The sequence below is a fragment of the Vigna umbellata genome, chromosome 2 (genome assembly GCF_029865625.1).
Source record: "Vigna umbellata cultivar VRB3 chromosome 2, Vumbellata_1.0, whole genome shotgun sequence".
Lineage (NCBI taxonomy): Eukaryota > Viridiplantae > Streptophyta > Magnoliopsida > Fabales > Fabaceae > Vigna > Vigna umbellata.
In genome coordinates, this window is record NC_142166.1 from 7,085,261 (window position 1) to 7,105,927 (window position 20,667).

The 20,667-nt window shown below is 33.4% G+C and overlaps 3 protein-coding genes across 3 annotated transcripts; 2 read left to right on the top strand and 1 right to left on the bottom strand.

The window, feature by feature from the left end:
* Positions 1-234: 234 nt before the first annotated feature.
* Positions 235-7,877, top strand: LOC148203287 (gamma-soluble NSF attachment protein-like). Its single transcript, XM_088105938.1, has 9 exons — positions 235-389; positions 850-917; positions 1,019-1,103; positions 1,243-1,401; positions 2,691-2,828; positions 4,845-4,923; positions 6,102-6,181; positions 6,436-6,565; positions 7,606-7,877. Exons 1-9 carry the CDS (start codon positions 343-345, stop codon positions 7,705-7,707), a joined length of 888 nt encoding a protein of 295 aa, XP_087962064.1. The 5' UTR covers positions 235-342; the 3' UTR covers positions 7,708-7,877.
* A 1,375-nt stretch (positions 7,878-9,252) lies between these two features.
* On the top strand, positions 9,253-10,091 carry LOC148203288 (FAS1 domain-containing protein SELMODRAFT_448915-like). The gene has a single exon (XM_088105905.1). It carries the CDS (start codon positions 9,303-9,305, stop codon positions 9,954-9,956), a length of 654 nt encoding a protein of 217 aa, XP_087962031.1. The 5' UTR covers positions 9,253-9,302; the 3' UTR covers positions 9,957-10,091.
* A 2,247-nt stretch (positions 10,092-12,338) lies between these two features.
* On the bottom strand, positions 12,339-20,667 carry LOC124847273 (lysine-specific demethylase JMJ18-like). The gene is made up of 12 exons (XM_047324728.2): positions 20,168-20,667; positions 19,886-19,967; positions 19,216-19,287; positions 18,797-18,874; positions 18,187-18,702; positions 17,871-18,092; positions 17,263-17,424; positions 15,384-15,749; positions 14,174-15,242; positions 13,976-14,079; positions 13,274-13,471; positions 12,339-13,007 (listed from the first exon to the last, which is right to left on the bottom strand). Exons 2-12 carry the CDS (start codon positions 19,925-19,927, stop codon positions 12,699-12,701), a joined length of 3,138 nt encoding a protein of 1,045 aa, XP_047180684.2. The 5' UTR covers positions 19,928-19,967; positions 20,168-20,667; the 3' UTR covers positions 12,339-12,698.

Genomic DNA, 20,667 nt, shown 5'->3' on the forward strand with positions numbered 1-20,667 from the left:
AAATCAATTATTCTTCTTACACAACAAGTACTAAATCATATTATTTCGGTTCTTTTATATTCTCATTAACTTACACATTCAAAGAATGAAATAGTAATAATTAAATATTTTAATTGGTTAAATTGTCTTAACAAAATTTGTTAAATTTTTCTTTTTCTGCATGAAATTTGTTAAACTGTTACAGGACCGAAGAGCTCAATATTTTATTTTTGTTTATTTAATTACGAGCCACGTGGTAAGTTGTGGGTGGACCCAAAGAAGCGTGTTAGCAGGGTGAGTTCGCTCGCACACTTGAATCGGAGGGACTGCAGAAGACGCACACAAGCACGCAATCGACCAACCATGGCGGCTTCTGATCCCAACAAGTTGCTAGCCAAAGCTGATAAGCTGTATGTTCATCTTCTCTTTCCATTCTCTTTTCCTTCTTTTCTCTTCAAATCTATTTAGCAATTTCATTTTCAAATGCATTGTCGATTTCGCTGCTGATAGGTTTAAATTTTGAATCGTCTGGGTTTTCTCTGCACCAATCTTATGTAATCCATGTTTTTTTTAATTTTTATGAAACAAGTTGTTTTAACAGCAGCACACAATTTCTGTTTCTTAGGTTGATTTGTCCTAATGATGTTGAAATCATACTGGTAATGACATTGGTATCGATCGAGTGCCTTTGTGCTTGTGGATTTCATTAATTTGATTCTGTTTTTAAGTTGTGTGAATGAATAAGCTCTCACTTCACTGTACTTCTTATTCTCAATATGATTTATTTGTGATTAAGCCCGTTGATTCCAGGGCATTGTACTTACGTTTTTTTTTTCATGTATGCTACCTTATATTTATTTTTCAATGCAGAACAACACTCAGTCTCACGAGGTGGAGTGCGGATTGGAAAAGTGCTACTGCTCTTTATGAGCAGGCAGGTAAAGTATTCAAGCTTCCTTAATATTTGATTCTTGGTGCTAAAGGAAATTTTGGAGACAAGATTGGTTGATGGGAATCTGATAAACTCTTTCTGTTTCAGCTAATGGGTTTCGAGTTGCCAGGAACCATGAGAAAGCCAAAATAGCATATGAGAAAGCTTCAAAAGGACAAGAGATGCTTTCATCGTATCCTTATATCATATGATTTATGGTTTCCTTCTTCCTTTTGTTCCATAAAGGAGAAAAAAATATTACTATACTATAGAGTGTTATTAGATTCACTATGTTAATCTGTCTCTATGTCTTTCCTTGACAAGTAAACCAGACCTTGGGATGCAGCTAAGCACATGGAATCTGCCGCAGCTTTGGCAAAGGATCTAAGTAATTGGCAGGAAGTTGGGGACTTCTATCGAAAGGCATCTGAATTGTACATGGAGTGTGGGAGACCACAACCTGCATCAGATGCCCTTGCAAAGGCAGCCCGGTAAACAGATTGTTTCCTTTACCCCGTTGCTTTGCAACAAAATTCTATGCTTTATTTTAGTTGTTATTGTTTTTATTATTGTTAACTAACTTGCCACCAACTTCTTATGAAATTCATAATGTGGAAGCCCTAATGAGTGGTACACAGTAGCTTACGTCTATCCCTTGTGAAGATATAGGAAGCTAAAACATTGTTGTAGTGTGATGTAAATAGCGGATTATGAAGATAAAAATATCCTCAACATCTCCATAGTGATTAAGAGAAAATATTTTTAACATATTTATTTCTTTATTTCAAAGAGTTTGATCATCATAAATAAAGGAGATGAAAACGTAATCGGTGTGATTGTTATTGGTAAATTCTTTATTTTCTTACATAGTTATATAAGTGGGAGCAAGTATCACTTTTTAAGTTGGTTTTATGAGACTGAGTTAAACATAAAATCCACTTTTAAATATGATATTACAGCCTGTTCTAGCAACGTCTGTTGTGCCTATTGTTAGACCATTGACAAATATGTAGTCCTATGCTTGAGATGTTTAGTTTTCTGTGTAAGAAGATGTGTTGGAGGTTCCACATTCCCCAGAAATATGAGCAAATTATATTATATAAGTGAATGCAAATCTTATCTCACAAGTTGGTTTTGCGATGTTGAGGTATACATAAAGTTTACTTTCTAAGATAGTGTGTATTTTAGAGTCCTTTGATACATTTTTTTAGTTGTTTATATAGAAGGCTAAAAATGTTTAATTCATAAAGCGTTAGTCACTTTTGAAAATCTGCTTCTATCCCATCTGGATTGCTTTGGGATGAATTTTTATGTGGCCTCTCTTTGGTGAGCTGCTGTGACTGTGTCTAAAGGGCTTCCATTTCAGATATGATATTGGTTCTACTTTCATGATTTTTTCAAGTTCTCAACATGTTTCCTTCTGTTTTAATCATAGCCATGTTCCTTCCCCTTTTCTCTTTAATACCTTATCTTTCTATTAAGGAAGAGTTGACATCAATAGTTTTTTTCAGTGAATGACTACTGAAAGCAAAACCTTAGTTGGAGGCAATAGAAAATATTAGAAGTCATGCGTACAAGTCTGCTAAATTTAACACATAATGACTTTCATATCATATTTATCTCATTATGTACTGCAGTTCAGCAGAATGGAGATGGTGTATGTAAAAAAACACTAATCAATGCATATATTACGTCTGTATATACAATACTGTATGACTGTCTATATATATCATTTCATCACTATCAATACATTTCATAATACCTTCCCCATTCTCTGTAGTGCTTTGGAAGATAGCATGCCTGAAGAAGCGATTCAGCTATATACAGATGCTTGTACAGCTCTTGAAGACGATGGAAGAGAACAAATGGCCTTTGACCTATATCGTGCTGCTGCTAATGTTTATATAAAACTTCAAAAGTAAGTTTTATTAGAACTTAAAAGTTGAGGCATTACATTTTTATGGTACTTAGAGTATGAAGGAAACTTATCTTCCACTGTTTTTCCATTGATTTGTTTTACTTTTGTATGTTGGCATTGCTGACACAGCATAAGTTGAATATTATAGTTGACTCTTAAAAAGCACATTGTAACGAGTTTACTATTTTATTGAACGAGGAGCCTACTCTACAAGATCCTTAAGTAAAAGGCTCTTTGCATCTGCTTTATCTACCATGTCCATAAATGTCATTATCCTGCAGAAATGTTTATATTTACATTCTGTTAATTTCATGCCTATTAATGTTCAACTTGTTGCATGTGATGTATTATAAATGTGATTGAGATGTTGTAATCAAATTGAAATAGAATGATAAATAATTTAAGGCCCAAAAGTTGGGGTTTGGAGAGCTGGTGAATTGGAGTTTCTAAGTATGTAAGGCTTCCAATCACTTTCTAGCAATGATGTGATGATAAAGGACCATAATGGGGACAATTTGCCAGTTTGGGTGCTGTGAATTGCAATGCCGAGTTAGTAATTGGAGGCTTAAGGACTTCATTGTATATTCGGGAAGGAACAACACAAATTTTAGACTAACGAATGATAAATTTGTAGCCAAGAAAGCACTTTGTTCTTGATAACAGTTGACTGCTGAGATGATGTTAAACTAAATAGAAGGGAAAAGCTTACTTAGGAATTCTACGGTGGTTGGTTTTGGTGATACCTCAAAATGTATTGCAGAGTGCAAATTAAACAAAATGTTTGTCTTCTCAAATTCTTCATTCTAAAAATCACTGATTGAAAGAAGACTTATTATGACTGAATTCTAAATCTGTCTAGAATGAAGACATTTTATCACAAAAAAAAAACTTGTGAGACGTGAAGATTTTTCACAAGATAGACTCTGGTTTCAACTAAGCTGAGGGCCACCTCTACTTTTTGAATTCACACCCAACTGAAACAAGTAATCAATATCTATTCTAAGACATTTACTAAAATAACATGAAAAACAGGAAATCAAGAAGACTAGAAGTTTGTTTAACACACCAAGCACATATGACACCCACAACTTACTATTGGGATGTAAAAATAGTTTATGAAAGAGTTGAATGGTTATTATTAGGATATTTATCCTAATTTATCATGATTATATTGTTTCAAGGGTTACCCTATTTATCATGATTATATTGTGTCTAGGATTATCCTATTTATCATGATTATATTGTGTCTAGGATTACCCTATTTATCATGTACTTTTGTATCGATTTATTCTTATAAATAGAAGATTATGAGAGGGATCAATCAAGCCCTCTAGAATTATTTTACAGTTTAATTCTCAAGTGTTATCTTGCATTCAAAGGAGGTCACAACACGCTTTTCTTCCTACCTTAAGCTTATTGTTTTCTTTATGCACTTGCATATTGTTTTTCTCTTTCCTATAGTTGTTTCTTTGTTCAACACTTCTTTTGGCACTTTGAGTTTTTTGGAGTTTAGGATGAGCTCTAGATTCTTGGACCAGCTCTTGTTAATTACCTTTTCTTGTTTTGGTAGAAGTAAAGAAGCAATTTTTTGGGTAAATATGAAATTTATGCTAATGTTTGGGGCAGTTGGCTATGTGTGTGCACATCTTTTATCGAGATTTCTTTGAATGAGTAATTTCTCTAGGAGAAGATTAGTCATTTGGTTTCGAGTTGATGTAAAGTTTGTGATCTTCTAATAGGGGCGTCCCTTATAGATAGGGATTGGGAAACTCTATTGGTTGATTTTCCCCTTTTTTCATCCCAGGAGGGATTCTTATAGAAAACCTTCTCTTTTTTTCTTTGTATAAAAAGAAATATGTCAACCAGTTAGGCAGAAACCACTACTTTTGGAAGCTAAATTGATGCTTTTTGCATAATGTTAATACAGAGATTGTTTTCATTAGTGCAAATTCTGAACATTTCAATTCTTCTATTTTGACTTGCATATTTTGTTGGGTTTGTTTTCTTAATGCACAGATATACAGATGCAGCATCTTTCATGTTGAGATTGGGCTTGGCAGCTGACAAGTGTAATGCTACCAATAGCCAGAGCAAGGTTTGGAATATTTTTATTCTTGTATTCTGTATCATAAATCATATCTTATCATCAGAGATTTCAAAAAGAAAATAACTGGTAATAGAGAGGCCTTCTGAACAGATATGCTGGAACCTTGTAAGTATGAGAATGAGAAATCCTTGAGAGAAAAAGAAGACAACCGAAATAAAGTTTAAGAGTGTGTTTAGCTGGCATTTTTCCTCCTTAACCCTTTGTTCACTTGAATGGATTTGGGAGAGGTGATTGAGTGGATTTGAGAGGATTTGAAGATAAATTTTGTTGTTGTTTATTTGAGTGAATTTGGATGTAAGTGAAAGTGAATTTGGAAGCAACGTTTATGAGAATTAATATAGGATTTGATTGATGTGACAGATTAAACAAAATTATTTCCAAATCCTCTCTCACCTACCTCCAAATCCATTTAAATAAACAAAAAAAAAAAAATATTTTCAAATCCTCTCAAATTCATTCAATCACTCTCCCCCAAATCCATTCAAGTGAACAAAATCTAAAAGAAGTTAGACAGCCTTAAAAGTTTGTCAAACAATTTTTAGAGAACTTAAAAGTAGATTTAACGTCAAAAAATTGGGTCAAATGAACCTTAAAGGGAAACAAAAAAGAAGACTGAAAACAAGCTAAGTAAAATAATATTTTAAATTTTTTACACCAAGTTGGTTTTGGACTAATAGCTGATGTTTAGATTGCATGCATTGTGTTTCTTTTTAGGTTCACCTCTCCAAGTTAATCCTTTCACTAATAAAATCTGAGGCTAAATTTCATGTTCCTTAGTCTGGACACAGTTATACTCTACCATGAAATGTGCTTAGCATTGTTATAATCTTTTAGATTCTCCAGAACTGCACTGCATGATGTATTATAAATATCTAGAATCAGAGCAGCGGGCACTGTAATTCATCATTCTGCTTGTATTAAGAACATACAAATTAGCACTTGGAAACTTTGATGCAAGTTGAAGGCAATGGATTAGCTTCCTTTGTTTGAATATTGTTGACTAAATTATTTCTTTGAAACTCTTCCTGTTGTGCTTGGTTTTATTCCACATGTTTATGTGGCCAGGTCCAAGGCTAGAAATAAGAGAGTTGTGTCAGACAGTAGAAGGCAGAATTTCTAATGTATTAATTTGTGATAAACTTCTCATGTTCCTTGTCATATTGCAGGCGTATCTCAGTGCAATTGTTATCTACCTTTATGCTGATGACTTTAAGCAAGCTGAGAAGTGCTATAATGACTGTTCTCAGTAAGTTTCTGACTCCTTGTAATTCTGCTAAGTGGCTGCAAACTCAAAACAGTGTGATATGGATCATTATAGCTTTGAATTTGTCATCATTGTTTTTGTTGGTGTCCCTGCTATTGTTTTTTTTTTTTCTTTTTATTTCCACTAAGTTTTTCTAGTTCCTAGCATAACTCACGGTAAAGTTTCTGCTTTTAAAAAATGGAGACCTTTTTAAATAGATGACTAAAGGGCATAATAAATGTTTGTGGTGTCTCTAGGGTTGATGCTTTTCTCAGAAGTGACCAGAATCGTTGTGCTAGCAAGCTACTTGCTGCCTACACAGATGGAGATGTTGAAGAAATCAAACGTATTGCTCAGTCGAGTGGTATTTCACATCTTGACCATGTGGTAAGTGATTTAGTACATGAGTTCTTATGGAACAAGAGTTAAGTGAATGTAAAACATAATGAATACAATCTAGCCGTAGAAACTTGAGGGCTTGTTGTCTTGATGCTAGGTTTTCCTTTTATTGAATCCATAAATTAAATAAATCCCAGATTTAATCCAGTTTTTTTATTTTCCGGTTGGTTTCAAGGGTTACCTGCTATAGTAACTTGATGATCTTGTTGCCCCGTACATTACTTTGCTTAAAATCTCTTAACCCTTGAATGTATAATTCGTGGAAACAGTATGTCGTTAGACTTGTTTGATAGCATAACCAAATTACCAGATCCAAAGTAAATTGTAAAAGGGCCAAAGTAAATGTATGGGGGAAACAGCTGATACCAGATCCAAAGTAATTCGTGGAAACAGTATGTCGTTAGACAACTAGTTTTATATCAACCAGGTTCCAGAGCCAAAGTAAATGTATGGGGGAAACAGCTGATACCTGTTGTCTATTCTGAAAACTCCTGGCTTGGCTCCAGAGTTTTTTTTTTTGTAAACTCTACTCTCGCAATTCTGAGGAATACGGCCGTCCTATGTTCCAAGGTGCCTCGGTTCTTGACATACAACCTGAGTCTCCTCAGTTTATTTATTGTACGTCCTGAACATTGTTTCTTTCTTCACTCTATCTGTATCCTCCTATAGCCCATGGAGCACAATGCATCTGTAAACTACTTTGATGATGACTCAGTTCAACATTTCTTCTCGTACTGGTTCACACAATCTGTCAGTTCAGTGGCCATCTTGATAACAAGAAAACATTACTTTTCATGAAGCTTCTCATGGTTTCAGCTGTTGTTGTTTCTTTCTATGCTTTCACCTGTCCTCTTTTTTTAACCTGCCCCTTGTTTGACATCCTATTTTTGCCATTATCAACTGCTTGCAAATTTTATGCGACATACACAATTCTTTAACCAGTAGCTACTGATGCTATTACTTTTATTGATGGAGTTTATATATGTGGACTTATCTTTTCATGACACTTTGGAGTGCATTGTCTGCAGATCATTAGGCTTGCGAGGAAACTTCCAACAGGTGACGTGAATGCATTAAAGGCTAAGAATGCTGCTGAAGAAGATGACCTCGATGAAGACGATCTGACTTAAACTCTGGTTGTGTTCTTATATGTGTTTATTTATAGGAGTGTTGATGAACCTATTTCAATTTGACGAGTAAATTGAATTGATCAGTATATATTGGTTTTTGTATAAAAATATTTTGTTTTCTTGCGTGTAATGCAGTGCAGGTAATAAGAGGAGAGCTATTTTTTTTGTCACATGTTTTTTTATTTATACGTGTGATGTTAATACTTCAAATTAGACATCTGACCACTCAATCTCACTTTAATAGATTTAATCTGATAGAAAGATTAAATCATTTAATTACAATACTAAGATGAATTTATAAATTGAAACTTTAAATCTCATATTTTATTAGAGAAAGTAATTGATGTGAATTCAATCAATGATGAGATGTGTCACCTTTCTTACAGAGTTTTTAAGTGATTAGTTTGTTTAAATAATAATTCAATCCTTTGCAAAATTGATTGATCAAATTATGTTTTGGGTTATTCAATTAATAAAATTTAGTTTGTTTTTGTTCTAAGTTTTAATAAGGTCTAATTGGTAACTATTAGTCTTTTTGGAAGACAAAACAATGTATAGCTGAACGTGTTTAGCTAAATAATATATGGAAGAATACAATATGTTAGATTAATCTAATTCAAGCTTTTCTTAACTCTTTGATTTGATGAATTATGTGAGTATGGTTATTTAAGTTGAAAGCTAATTCAACCTTGTCATATTTCAATAGGTTAAGCGAGTTTACCCATAACTTCAACCCATCTTTACATTTCTACCAATTCTTAATCGACAAATAAAGTTATAACGTCCTGAAATGAAGTTAACACATTAAAAATTAACATTCTATTTATGTAATGCATGTGTTATTTTTCTATAACAAAAATAATAAAATTATAATTATAAAAATAAATATAAATAATTTTTACAATTTAATTATAGATAATTTTTATTTATTCTGTAAATAATTTTTATTTATTTAATAGATGACTTTTATATATTTAATTTTTAAAAATAGTTAAATTAAAAAAAAACAGTTAAATTTAAAAAGTCAGCTGAATTTAAATAAAAAGAAAAAAAAGGAAGTGAACATAAAAAAGAGTATATAAAAAATCGTTCTTTATATAAGTGTAGGTATATAGAAAGTAGTTAAAAAAACTAAATACCAAAATGAACTCAATCCATCCCTTAGAAAATAAAAGAAAAGACACTCGAGTACGTTCATTGAAATATAATTATATAAGTGATAAAAACAGATACAGTAGAGAAAAATAAGAAAGAAAAAGGTAGATAAAGTTTTTTAGGCATTTATTATTATTTTTCAATTAGAATGATTATTTCACTTCCTTAACTTACATTTGATTTTACCATAAATTTATATTATAAGGAAAATTGCTAAGATGGATAGAAAAAATAAAGAAGTATCTAAGAAGTTGCATTTAATTCTTGCTAAAAGTATTAACTATTTGTGGGAAAAAATAGAATGAAATACATACACAAATTGAGTGCTCCATTTTTGTTAAGGGAACTAAACAGAGATTTATTGATAAATATGATTAAATGGTTAATGAAAAACCCTTATTCTTTCTTCTTTTCCAAGAAACACCATCTTCCTCACAATCATGCAAAACCTCATCTTCTTCATCCTCATTCTAATAATGGTGGACCCCACATCTTCAACACCCTCTCCACCAACACAACAAATCAACAACATTCTCGATGCGCTTATAGGTGCAACCGACTTCAGCGCCTGGGTCTCCATCCTCTCCTCCGCCAACGGCACCCTCCTTCCGCTCAGCGCCACCCTCTTCATCCCACGTGACGCCGCCCTCGACCGTCCTCCGCCGGATCCCCTCCTACTCCCCTATCACGTCGTCCCCCAGCGCCTCCCCTTCTCCGACCTCCTCCTCCTGCCCCGCCGCGCCCGCCTCCCTACCCTCCTCGCCGCCAAAACCATCTCCGTCACCGACAACTCCCCCGCCAACTTCTCCCTCGACCATACTCCCCTCACCCACCCCGACCTCTTCTCCACCCCTTCCCTCGCCGTCCACGGCGTCCAGTCCTTCCTCGACTACTCTCTCTTCGGCGACGGCCTCCCGCCCTCGCCTCCTCCCCCCGCTGGCCACTCCGTCGACTCCTTCTGGAACTCAGGCGCGTCCTCCTCCGGCTCCCGCCTCAACGGCGTCGTTATGCTACCCCTCTTCTCCTTCGTTCTTCCACTGCTACTATGCCAAGGTTTTTCAATCTCTCGATTTCAAGAATATTCAAGAAATTGAGTGAGCTTTCGAAAACTATGATAACATCTTACGCCAAACGGTTAGTTTCTTCGATTTCTACTTCTCTGATGAACAACATTTCTTACCAATTTCAAGAAACTTTCTTACGTTTTTTCAGATTTCCATTACAAATTACGTCTTCGTTTCTTTAGTTCTGCATGCACTACTTTTTTTTTTTTGTGGGTCCCACTTCCCTTTTTCTCTCGTACTTTTAGCATTCAAAATTGAAACTAAGGATTGTTAAGTAATTTACTTTTTCAATTTTTTTAATTTAATAATAAATTATTTATATTTATCTAAATAAGACCGCTATTAGTTTCTTTAGCATAAAAATAAATTTTCGACAAAAGATTGATGACGAAGCTTTTTTCTTTATCATGTGTAATAGTAAATGATATATATATATATATATATATATATATATATATATATATATATATATATATATATATATATATATATATATATATATATCTATATATATATTTTAATTACGAAAATGAGATAGTTTGTAATTTTCGAATTTTTCATAATTACGTTTTTTTCATCATTAGTTAAATGTGTTATACTCAAATACTTACTAAGTTACGCTGATAAATTAATTTTTTTACAAAAAATAAAAAAAAGTTAAGCTATAATAAATGAGATAAATTACAGAATTTATTTTTTTAGCAGCACAAACATAAGTTTTTAACTATGTTTTCTTAAATAAATAAGTCAACTTCTAACAACAATTTTTTTTTTCACAATTCAAGTCTAACATAAAAAATTCGACTTGATTCAATTATCGAATGGAGAGGGTGCTCACCTTATTAATTGATATCTTTTACAAGCTACTTTCAATTCATATTTTAAAATAATAACTTTATTATTTTTGAATTTTAAGATGTTTTCTCTATTGTATTTACTAACTTGTAAATATTTAACTTATTTAAATTTTAATACACTTGATAAATAAAGGCAATGAATTCTGATTTTAATATTTTCGTATTTTTTTCTTAATTTTTGCTTTTGATAATATGTAAAACATTTTGGATAATTAATCAATCCGATCTCAATTTTGGATAATTAATCAATCCGATGTCACAATTTGTTTTCCTTCCAAATAGCTATTTATTTTCATCGATAACATTTAAATTGTTCTTCAAAGCTATGTTATCTAACAATTTCACACATTATATAAATTTTTTCTAAATTTACTAAGAAAATATGAGATGTCTTTAGACCATCCAAACCAAAATCTAAGCATAATAAAATTTTACTTAAAACCACACAATTAATATTAAAAATATATAATTATCCGAGCACTTAGATTTAAAACTCTCAATGAATTCTTTAAAGAATGTTGTGTAATGTGCTTGTAGACAATCCAATCACTAATATTTATTTAGTATTTGATACATGTTTAATAAAGTGAATCCAATGTTTCCATATTCGTGTTTAGTTGGACATAATCTCAATTATAATCCTTATCTCGATTGCATATTATTCTGCCAATCCCATTTAATTAATTGAAAAACTTAGAATAAAAGAGAAAGTGGACCTAAATTAGTTTTGAATACAATACGACAATATAGTTCAAATTTAATATTTCAAAATTTATATTTATTTAATCTTTTAATTTCTTCTGTGTCAGTCGGATGCAAATTTATATCCAGATAATATAGTAAGAAATTGAATTTATGTGATATTGTTGTAGTTTTTCTTACTATAATGATGTAATTATTTACATATTTTACATAAATAGATATATTTTAAGTAAATTACGAAGATGGACAAATAAAGACAATCGTCTATAAAAGGTTATTCTATTTTTTTTTTTGTCTTTCTCTAATTGTTTTAATAAAATAAAGAAAAAAGTAGAACAATCCTAAAATTAAACAAGATTTGTTCATTTTGGAATTATGCTCGGACTCAGGATTTGTCCATCTTTATAAATAATCAAAATAGATGATCATGCTAAATACTCAATAAACACGAGGAGTTAGTTTCTTGGTCAAGTGAAAACACTCAATAAAAATTTATTATTGTTAATTTTAATTCAAAATAAAATAAAAAATAGTATGATGAAGCCAAGAAAAAATCTAAGTTTTATGCAAAACCATTTTATTTATGTTGCGTTTGATAGAAGGGAAATATTTAGTTTTCCACAATCCAATAATAGAAGTTTGATTCCAAGTATGAAAAAAATTGAGACATGAAATTCAATCTGTCTATCAGCTAGAGACGAATGAAATCTCGAACCTGCAGTTTATTAAACACAAGATTCTGTCATATTTAAAGCACCCCCTTTGGGTTCTAAGATGTAAGGATTTACTAATTCCGTTTTACTTGAGACTACTACAATCATACATTCAAAATTTTGAGCTGAAGCAATTGGACTTGAGCACCAAATGTCCCCATGAAATTTTCCCAACCTTTTATCATTTATTGTAACACCAGCATTTTTTCTTAGTATGTACAGAAATTTTGAGAGAAAAGGAATATAATGTAAACCTAAATGCAGCTACAGCTAATGGTAGACCTTAAAAGGCAAATTGTATACGAATGTTGGAAAATGGAAAATGGGTCAATGGCTTTGTCCATCTGTATAGGTCACTGATGAAGGGCAAGTAGCAAAAATTTATCTCCTCTTCACCCACAAAACTCTTCAGTTTAATTTTTCTCTGAAAGAATGGATCTAACTATTATGACTAAATCAAATATATCTATCCAGACTCAAAGAATTGAGATCTTCATTTCTCATTGACAAGCTTTCCGGATCTCATCCATCAGTGCCATCAATGTCACTTTCCACTCACAGTACCATGCATCAGAGCTGAGTAACTTATGCAGTGTGCTTAACTCATCAGGACTTGCCCTTTGTAGTATTTGTTTCATCTCTTCAAAAAAGTTACGCTTAATCAAATTGATACCAAAAATTTTGGTATTGATATCACCAAAAGGGCTTCTGGAACCGTAGGTCAAGTTATCAACAACACTGCCTGAAGGAGCAACTTTGTGATTCCAGTACTCTACACACATATGACAGGGATCTTGAACTTCGATGGCCTGAGAAAGTGTCAAGAAGATGTAATAGAACATCAGAAGCAAGAACATAATTCCAGAGGAACATTCTATACGAGTCAATTTTTACCAAATTCTCTCCAAATTAATTCGGTATTATTCAACAAAATTGCCCATAGTAAGCTATGTTAATTTAGTTCAACACAATTTGGTAAAGTAATTTGAATTATGCAAAGATAATAAACTACACGTAGAAGATATTGGTGTTATCTCAAGTTGCGCTAAAATATAGGATTCGTGTGCTATATTACCTGAATAATAGATGGTAAAAGGAAGCCAAACATTCTATGACCATTAATGCTTCTCAGGAGCTTTAAGTTAGGAAGTTCTAGTTCACCTAGACTCCTACGCCTCTTGATTTCATGATGTAATCTCTTCAGAACTGATTCCCAGCAATTATCTGATGAGGTATCTGTGAAAGCCTCATTTGGACATTCTTCCATAGTAACCTGAAATACATTTGATGGAACAAGATAGAAATACACATCAATTTAAATCATTTAAGACTCGGATATAGTTAACTAACTAGTGATATATAGTAATGTGATTGAGTTTCTTAACCTAAAGAAAAAAAATATTATCACTATTTATCAGATTCAATAATTTGAGACCATGATGCCACTAAATTTAACATCTAATCATGGAAAAATTAGCAGCCACAGGGTTTATCCCACCAATACATAAAGCAACCCATACAATATATTTCAAGACGAGGGAAACCTTTATTTAATATGGCAAAAAGTACATAGGAAAAAAAGATCTTCCTATATCAAATTATTCATGTTGAATCTACACTGGAGACTACGAAACTGTGTTCAATTAATATTAAGGCCAAAATGCATAGCGAAATGGGCATCTGAAAATGTAAACTATATGGATCATTGTATTATAAAGGAACAGTAACTGCCGATATATTTTGTTTTCAAACCTAAAACATAGGTCAGCAATGATACCTTGAAAAGGGGTCCAAGAAATCCAGCATCAATGACTTCAGAAATATAGCTACAGATTATCGTTGGATCAAGAATGCTAAAGAAGAGAACTCTACTCTTGAAGCCTTCAAAAGCATACCAAAAAGCAGCAATTTAAGTCACTTTTTAAAAACAAACAATCGAAGGTAAAATATGACCCAGAAAAGAACATGTACATACCCTTTGGATATATCGCACGCTTACTGCACCACAGCTTTCCATGAACAACAGATCCCAAACTTACAGGCTCGACAGAAGTACCAAACATCCGCACCAAGCAGCTTTCGTCTGTCAAATCCATTTGAGTATCTGTGGTGTCTATGGCTCCTGTTTTGGATAGATTGTTGTGAAGCTTCCTAGAATCTGTTTGCAGATCCAGCTCAAATTTTCCACCATCAAATGTACAATAATTGTGATTGCCCATTGAACTTGACGAAAAATCTGTGTTTAGAACAGAAGTCGAGTTTGATAAGTTACCCTCACCACCAAGTTCCATGCTGTCTTCTTCCTTTTTGGCTTCTGAACAGCATACTTTTTCCTCTTCTGAAACACCTTCGCTGTGATGGTTATCCGCAATATCCAGCACATGATTTTCATTTTCACCAGAGAAAACATCAAGATTCAAATCCAGATAACCATCCTGATCCATTTTATATTCCTTGTCTGTGACAAATTTTTTATCACTGTTATTGTCGTTATGACTATCTATACTGTCATATGCTGCACTAGAAGTTACAGGGTGAGACTCAGACTGCACTATATCAGAAGTAATATGACTATTAGGACTACTTGGTGTGTTTAAATTTGACCTATCCTTGGTTCCTTCACAGCCAGTTAAGCTATCTATTTCTTCACAATTCTTGGTTTTGTAGATATCTTTCTCAACATCTGATTTATCTATGCAAACCTCATTGGCATTGGCAGAAACCATTCCACAGTTTTTATTTGCCCACACCTTAATGTCATGTGACTCTCCTTCTAATGCTTCAAGCAGTTTAGTTAGCTCATTTCTAGTATATCGTAGCAGAACAAATCTTTTCTCCATTGCGCATGAGCAGAACAAATTAGCATGCTTAAGACAAGAATATCTGTCAGGAGAGCACTCACAACCTACAGCAGATAAGTGCAAGTCATAGAAGCAAGAGAAGCATTCTCTTTCCGTGTACAAATCAAAGTCACTGTTCATCTTGAGCAACTTAAGATGAGTTGGAAGACAATCTAGCCTTTCATCTTCCATCTTTATCCTTGCCTACGGTAATAGAGAAAATAAGTACAGGATAAAAATATTTGCATGGTAGCAAAAACTGTAAAATAAACCAAACTTTATGGAGCTTCCAGAATTTGTGGAAGATGATAAGATCAAATGGAGGAGGGTGAAAGAGTTATTTACCTTAACTGCCTTGGTAAGATCTCCATCTTTCCCACAGACACTACTCCATTTCAAATTTCTCGGAGATTCCTTTCCAAGAGCTATCTCTGTAATGGCCCGTACACCTTCCAGTGCTGATCCAAATAACAGCTTGTCATGGGACAACGATGTCTTACGGCATTGTGAACTGTAAATCTCAACAGCATTCTGTCCATGCATTAACCAATCAATAGGAGCCACATTCACTGCCTCTGCACAGTTGAAGCCACAATTAAAGCCAGAATGATATGCCCTCGGAAAGGTAATAACAAACTCCCCAGAATGCTGGACTGTGCGATACACAGGTACTCCCTCAGATTTAAGAATAGAAGGAGAAAATTGGGTAACCTGCTCAAAGATGAAAATCAAAACCATTAGAACTATAGTACTTTGCCAAACTTACAAGCTATGTTGTGTACATAGAATGCTAAAAACTGAAAAAATGCAATGAAGAAAATCTGGAGATGAACAAAATGATAATTATTAGTAAAAATATAACTGACAACATTCATCCCATCATGTAAGGAGTGAAAGGCTACAAACAGAACAACACAGATCAATAAGAATTAGCATCACTGCAACAATAATAGAGCTGAAAATTAGTGGCATAAAAGAATACATCATGAAAGATGTTAGATATATTGCATTTTATGTTAATTAGAGAAACATAGTCCATATGTTAATATGTTATTTTTACATATTCATTCATATTTGGGCTTAGCCCATATTCTCATTATTATAAATACATTCCCTGTGTGTATTTTCTACATAAGGGAGATTAATCCTATACCTAGTTTTACTATATTCAATAAAGGATATTGATTACAAGGAACTGTAAAGTCATTAAGATAGGCAATGCCTATTCTCATTCACCACTTTTTCCTACACATGCTAGCAGTTGAATTTTAGTTCCTGGAGTATAGTGACTCAGTTTCTCATATACCCAAAAATTAAAACCTAATTACCATATTTCCTCAGTTTCACTTAATATTTATACCTATAAAGGCATCTTACAGTATGCCCATTAGCATGCATCTCATCATCACTAAACCTAACATAAGCAAACTATAACTATGGTGTGTGTTGTCAATTTTTGAATGCCTCTTGTGATAGTCATTTAGATGAGTTGGTATGCAAAGATAAGTAGTTCCTCGGGTGTTGATTGGGCTAGATAACCCTAGCAGAAGACCCACTTCAAGATTATGTTATTGCTTAGGGAAACATATCCTCGTGGAAGAGCAATAAACACAACATAATCCACACAGTAGAATTCTGTGTTATGGAAATAGCTGCATGAGAGCTTATGCGACTTAGCCAACAACTCCAATAGCTAAATTTGGTAAACATCTAGGGGACGAACCTTATCTATGACAATCTAGTTGGACTCAACATTACACCAAACTCAGTTCCCATGAAAGGATCCAATGCATAGAGAGATCTATTGTAACTTCGTTAGAGAAAAGGTGTTTGCCAGTGAAATCACAACCAATTTTGTTAATTCCAGCAATAAGCTGGATGGTCTGTTTGCTAAGTCCTTTTGAGGTTCTTGGGCTGCATATACCCGTAACAACATAGTCCACATGACATATGTTCCACCTAGAGGATGAGTGTGTTATATAGCCTGTTTCACACATGGTCAAATTAGAACAGGCACATCTTATAGCTGTAAGATGTTCGTTATTATAATTAGGGATTTGAAGTATTCAAGACTGATTCCCATTGTACTTTAATAAGTTACTATATATAGTACACATGTGTGTACCTCTAAAATACTTCTTCCCCATAGAAACAGTAAAAATGACTTAACATACAATGGTCAACGAGTGAATGCAACAAAGAAAGTACAAGCAATAGATTATACCAGTTCATTTAGTAGATGTGGTTGTTCCTCAAATAAATCAGGCAAGTGTTTCCTCATTGCATTTTCCAAGGCTGGTGCATGGCTTCCAGGTACACCATACCATACTTTAGGGTCACCCCAGTGCAAATAGTTTAGTGAATAAAGGTGATGATCCTCAACATGCTGTTCCAAGAAGCAGAAATGACAACAATGTGTTAGCTTTAATGTAAACAGTTAGGAATTAAAAGGAAAGAAATGCAAAATTCAAGATCAAGACAGGTTAGTAGATTTATTGTTCAACATGTCAAATATATCAACATAAGTAGAATTCAAAATATTGCAAGTGTAAACATTCTTAGTATTCTATTAAATTAGATAATTTAATGATGAAGAAGCATGTGGCAACCCACACCATTCTCTACTACTACTTTTTTATTTTGTCACCTTTAAATAAATGAGAAGTGATCCAAACCAAATAAAAGATGATAAAAAGTTAAGCAAACTTTCATGAAAATTACTTAAACTTTTCACGACACATCATGACATAAAACTCGCAACATTCCATCTCATGTCTTAACACTTCACCTTATTAAAAAATTCAGAGTTGGAAAAAACTTCTCACTACTTACCCAGCAAAATGATGAAAAACACATGCCAACATACAGCCATGGCACTAGAACTCCTGATATGTCGCTTCCTTCGTAGCTTAGTACAGAACCTGGCAGTCGGGCGAAATTGTTCAGATTCCAACCAGACAGGGCATATTGAGCTGAGTCACTCGTTGTTATGGATGATGCCTTAGGAAAACCACTTCCAAGTGCTCCAGTTTCCAAGTCAGCTCCATAATACACCTACAAAACAATATCACACAGTAACAAATATATTGTTTGCACAGTTCTGTGGCAATAAAGACTAATATAGTAGTCAATGGACAATGATTAATACCTCAACCTCATCACTTGGTTGCTCAACTATTCGCCAGTATTCACCTTCAATTTCTTCCTCAGAGGGCTCCCATCTCTTCTGATGGTTACTGTCACCAACTGTTCTGTCTCTATCAGCATCTTTCAACCCAAAATAGCATTCCTTAAAATAATCAGCATATTGCTGAAAGTCTTTAAGCGTGAAGTCTGATCCTGATTGGAACCCAAATTTCTCTTCAGAATCAGAAGCATTCTTAGCATGAGAAGCTGCATTGGCAGGCTTCCTCCTACATGTGCCTGTTCTGGAGAGCCTTCTACGTTTTCGCTTCCTTCCCCTACATTTTTTCTTCATAGGTTCCCTATTTTGAAGCAAATCAATTTGCTGAACACGGGTGGGAAATTCAGCATTTTCCCATAGATCTTTCTCCTTAAGTGGACAAGGTGGAGCCCAACAAGCCGGAGGAACAATCCTACATATGCCATGGTGCTCAGCTAGGGGTCGTATCTTTGCTATGTAACTGAGAGTGTCTTCAAATTCCTAATTAAAAAGATTAATAATAAGAAATCAAATTACTCAAAATACAGTATTAGTATACAAGAAATATGAAGACGACTCTAATAGTAACAAGTACTTCAATAGTCGGATAAAAAACAGGCGCTTCTTCAATTATTGGCCGACATGCTCCAACTGGATCCCATCGAGCTGATATCTGCAACATAGCAACAAAAATCCAATTTATGAATATAAAGAAAAACAAATCTTTCTCCCTCACTCTCTTAGATAATATAGTCACTAATGTTGGGCTTTCATTGCACTATTTTCCTCAATACTACAGGAAATATGTTTGAAACGCTGAATGTGGTCATTGACTTAATTGATATTTCATTACACTTTCAATAAGACGGGTATCAGATTGTTCAAGTTAGACTCGTCTCGTTATTATCTAGACAAGTATAGATAGCTCAAAAGAATGGCAAGGAAAAAACAAAGTATTGTTCATGGACCATCAAAGCATCATGCAGTCTCACAGTGTAGGACCATATTGCATACCTTTCTATTTCTCAGACTGTCAGAAGACTCAAGTGCATTGCTATTTTTTGGCTTGTTCCCCAAAGGGTTATCCTGAAAAATATGATTGATAAAGTTGTTAAAACTAGCAACCCCACTAAAATTAATCAAGGTAAACAATGAATTTAATCAAATTATAACTAATAATGTTACGATCCAAATATTGCCAAGGAACTTGGTACAATCAGGTGTGACAGTTTAAAAAAACAATAACACTGGTGTATGCAATTCCAAAAACCTAAACAGAGACAGTACTAGTTATCATCACTTGATAAAAAATTTCTAATATTCCCTAACTCCATGAAAGAAAGAAACCATATACCTCACAAATACATATTAAAGGTCAGGGTACAGAAAGACGTTAAGCAATTACAATAAAAGGAAATTAAAAATTTAAACCATCCTTCTGATCAGCAGAAGTTACTTCATCAACTAAACTAGAAGTGTTGAACAACAATAGTTCTCACAAGTGAACCAACAATGTCATAAGTAGAATAAGAAAAGAAAAAAACAATGATAATAAGATCACCAACAACTGTGATCCGTAAAACCAGAATAGAAGATTCGAACAGAGAGGCAGGATAATAAAATATTCCAAACAGGCTTCAAAAACAAAGACGTGAGATACATTGCTAGGGTTTGGAAATCTTACCTCTTTGGCGTCAGAATTTGTAGCCAATTTCAACTGCTCCATTGAGTGCAATATTATGAAAAGGCCAAATGAATAATAATGCCTGCAAAAAAACCAGATACCCCTTTTTCATTACAGTTCACAAAAAGATCAAGGGGATAACCCAGAAACAGTTTTCTACTTCTCTACAAGCAAACCAACTGACAGAAGAAAAAAAAAACGTTAACAAACAGTAAAAAGGAATAAAAAAGAAAATTAAAAGGGGAAAAAAGAAGAACAAATGCAGAACATCAAAATACTCACCCAATGCAGCAAAAGATAGTTCGTTCCTTTCACGTTGTGATTGCGTACAAATGAATTAAACTAGAAATTCCTTTAGAGATCAACACAGTGAAGAAAACCTAAATGCAAATTCAATTTGCATGTGTATGCAAATTTCTGTGAAACCCCTTAACAATTACCTACAAATGTAAAATAGTACAAAATCCTATGAATTTTGGAATCAAATCAAATGCTCAAAAATTCAAACAGTTCCCACAAAATGAAGACAACAAAATTAAAAGGAGAAACAGAAACAACAATTGACTCAGTAATTTCCTTCAATTTATTTTGACAGGTGGACTGGGAAACAAAACTATCAAATTAATAATTAATAAAAAGAAATAATGAGCAAGATATATCTCCTCAACAAAAAGTAAAATCCCAATACTTTTCAAAATATTCTATTCAATTCCCTTTATTATTTTACTAAAACCAAAACCATTTTTATTATTTTTGTGAAGAAAATATATAGTATAGCCTCT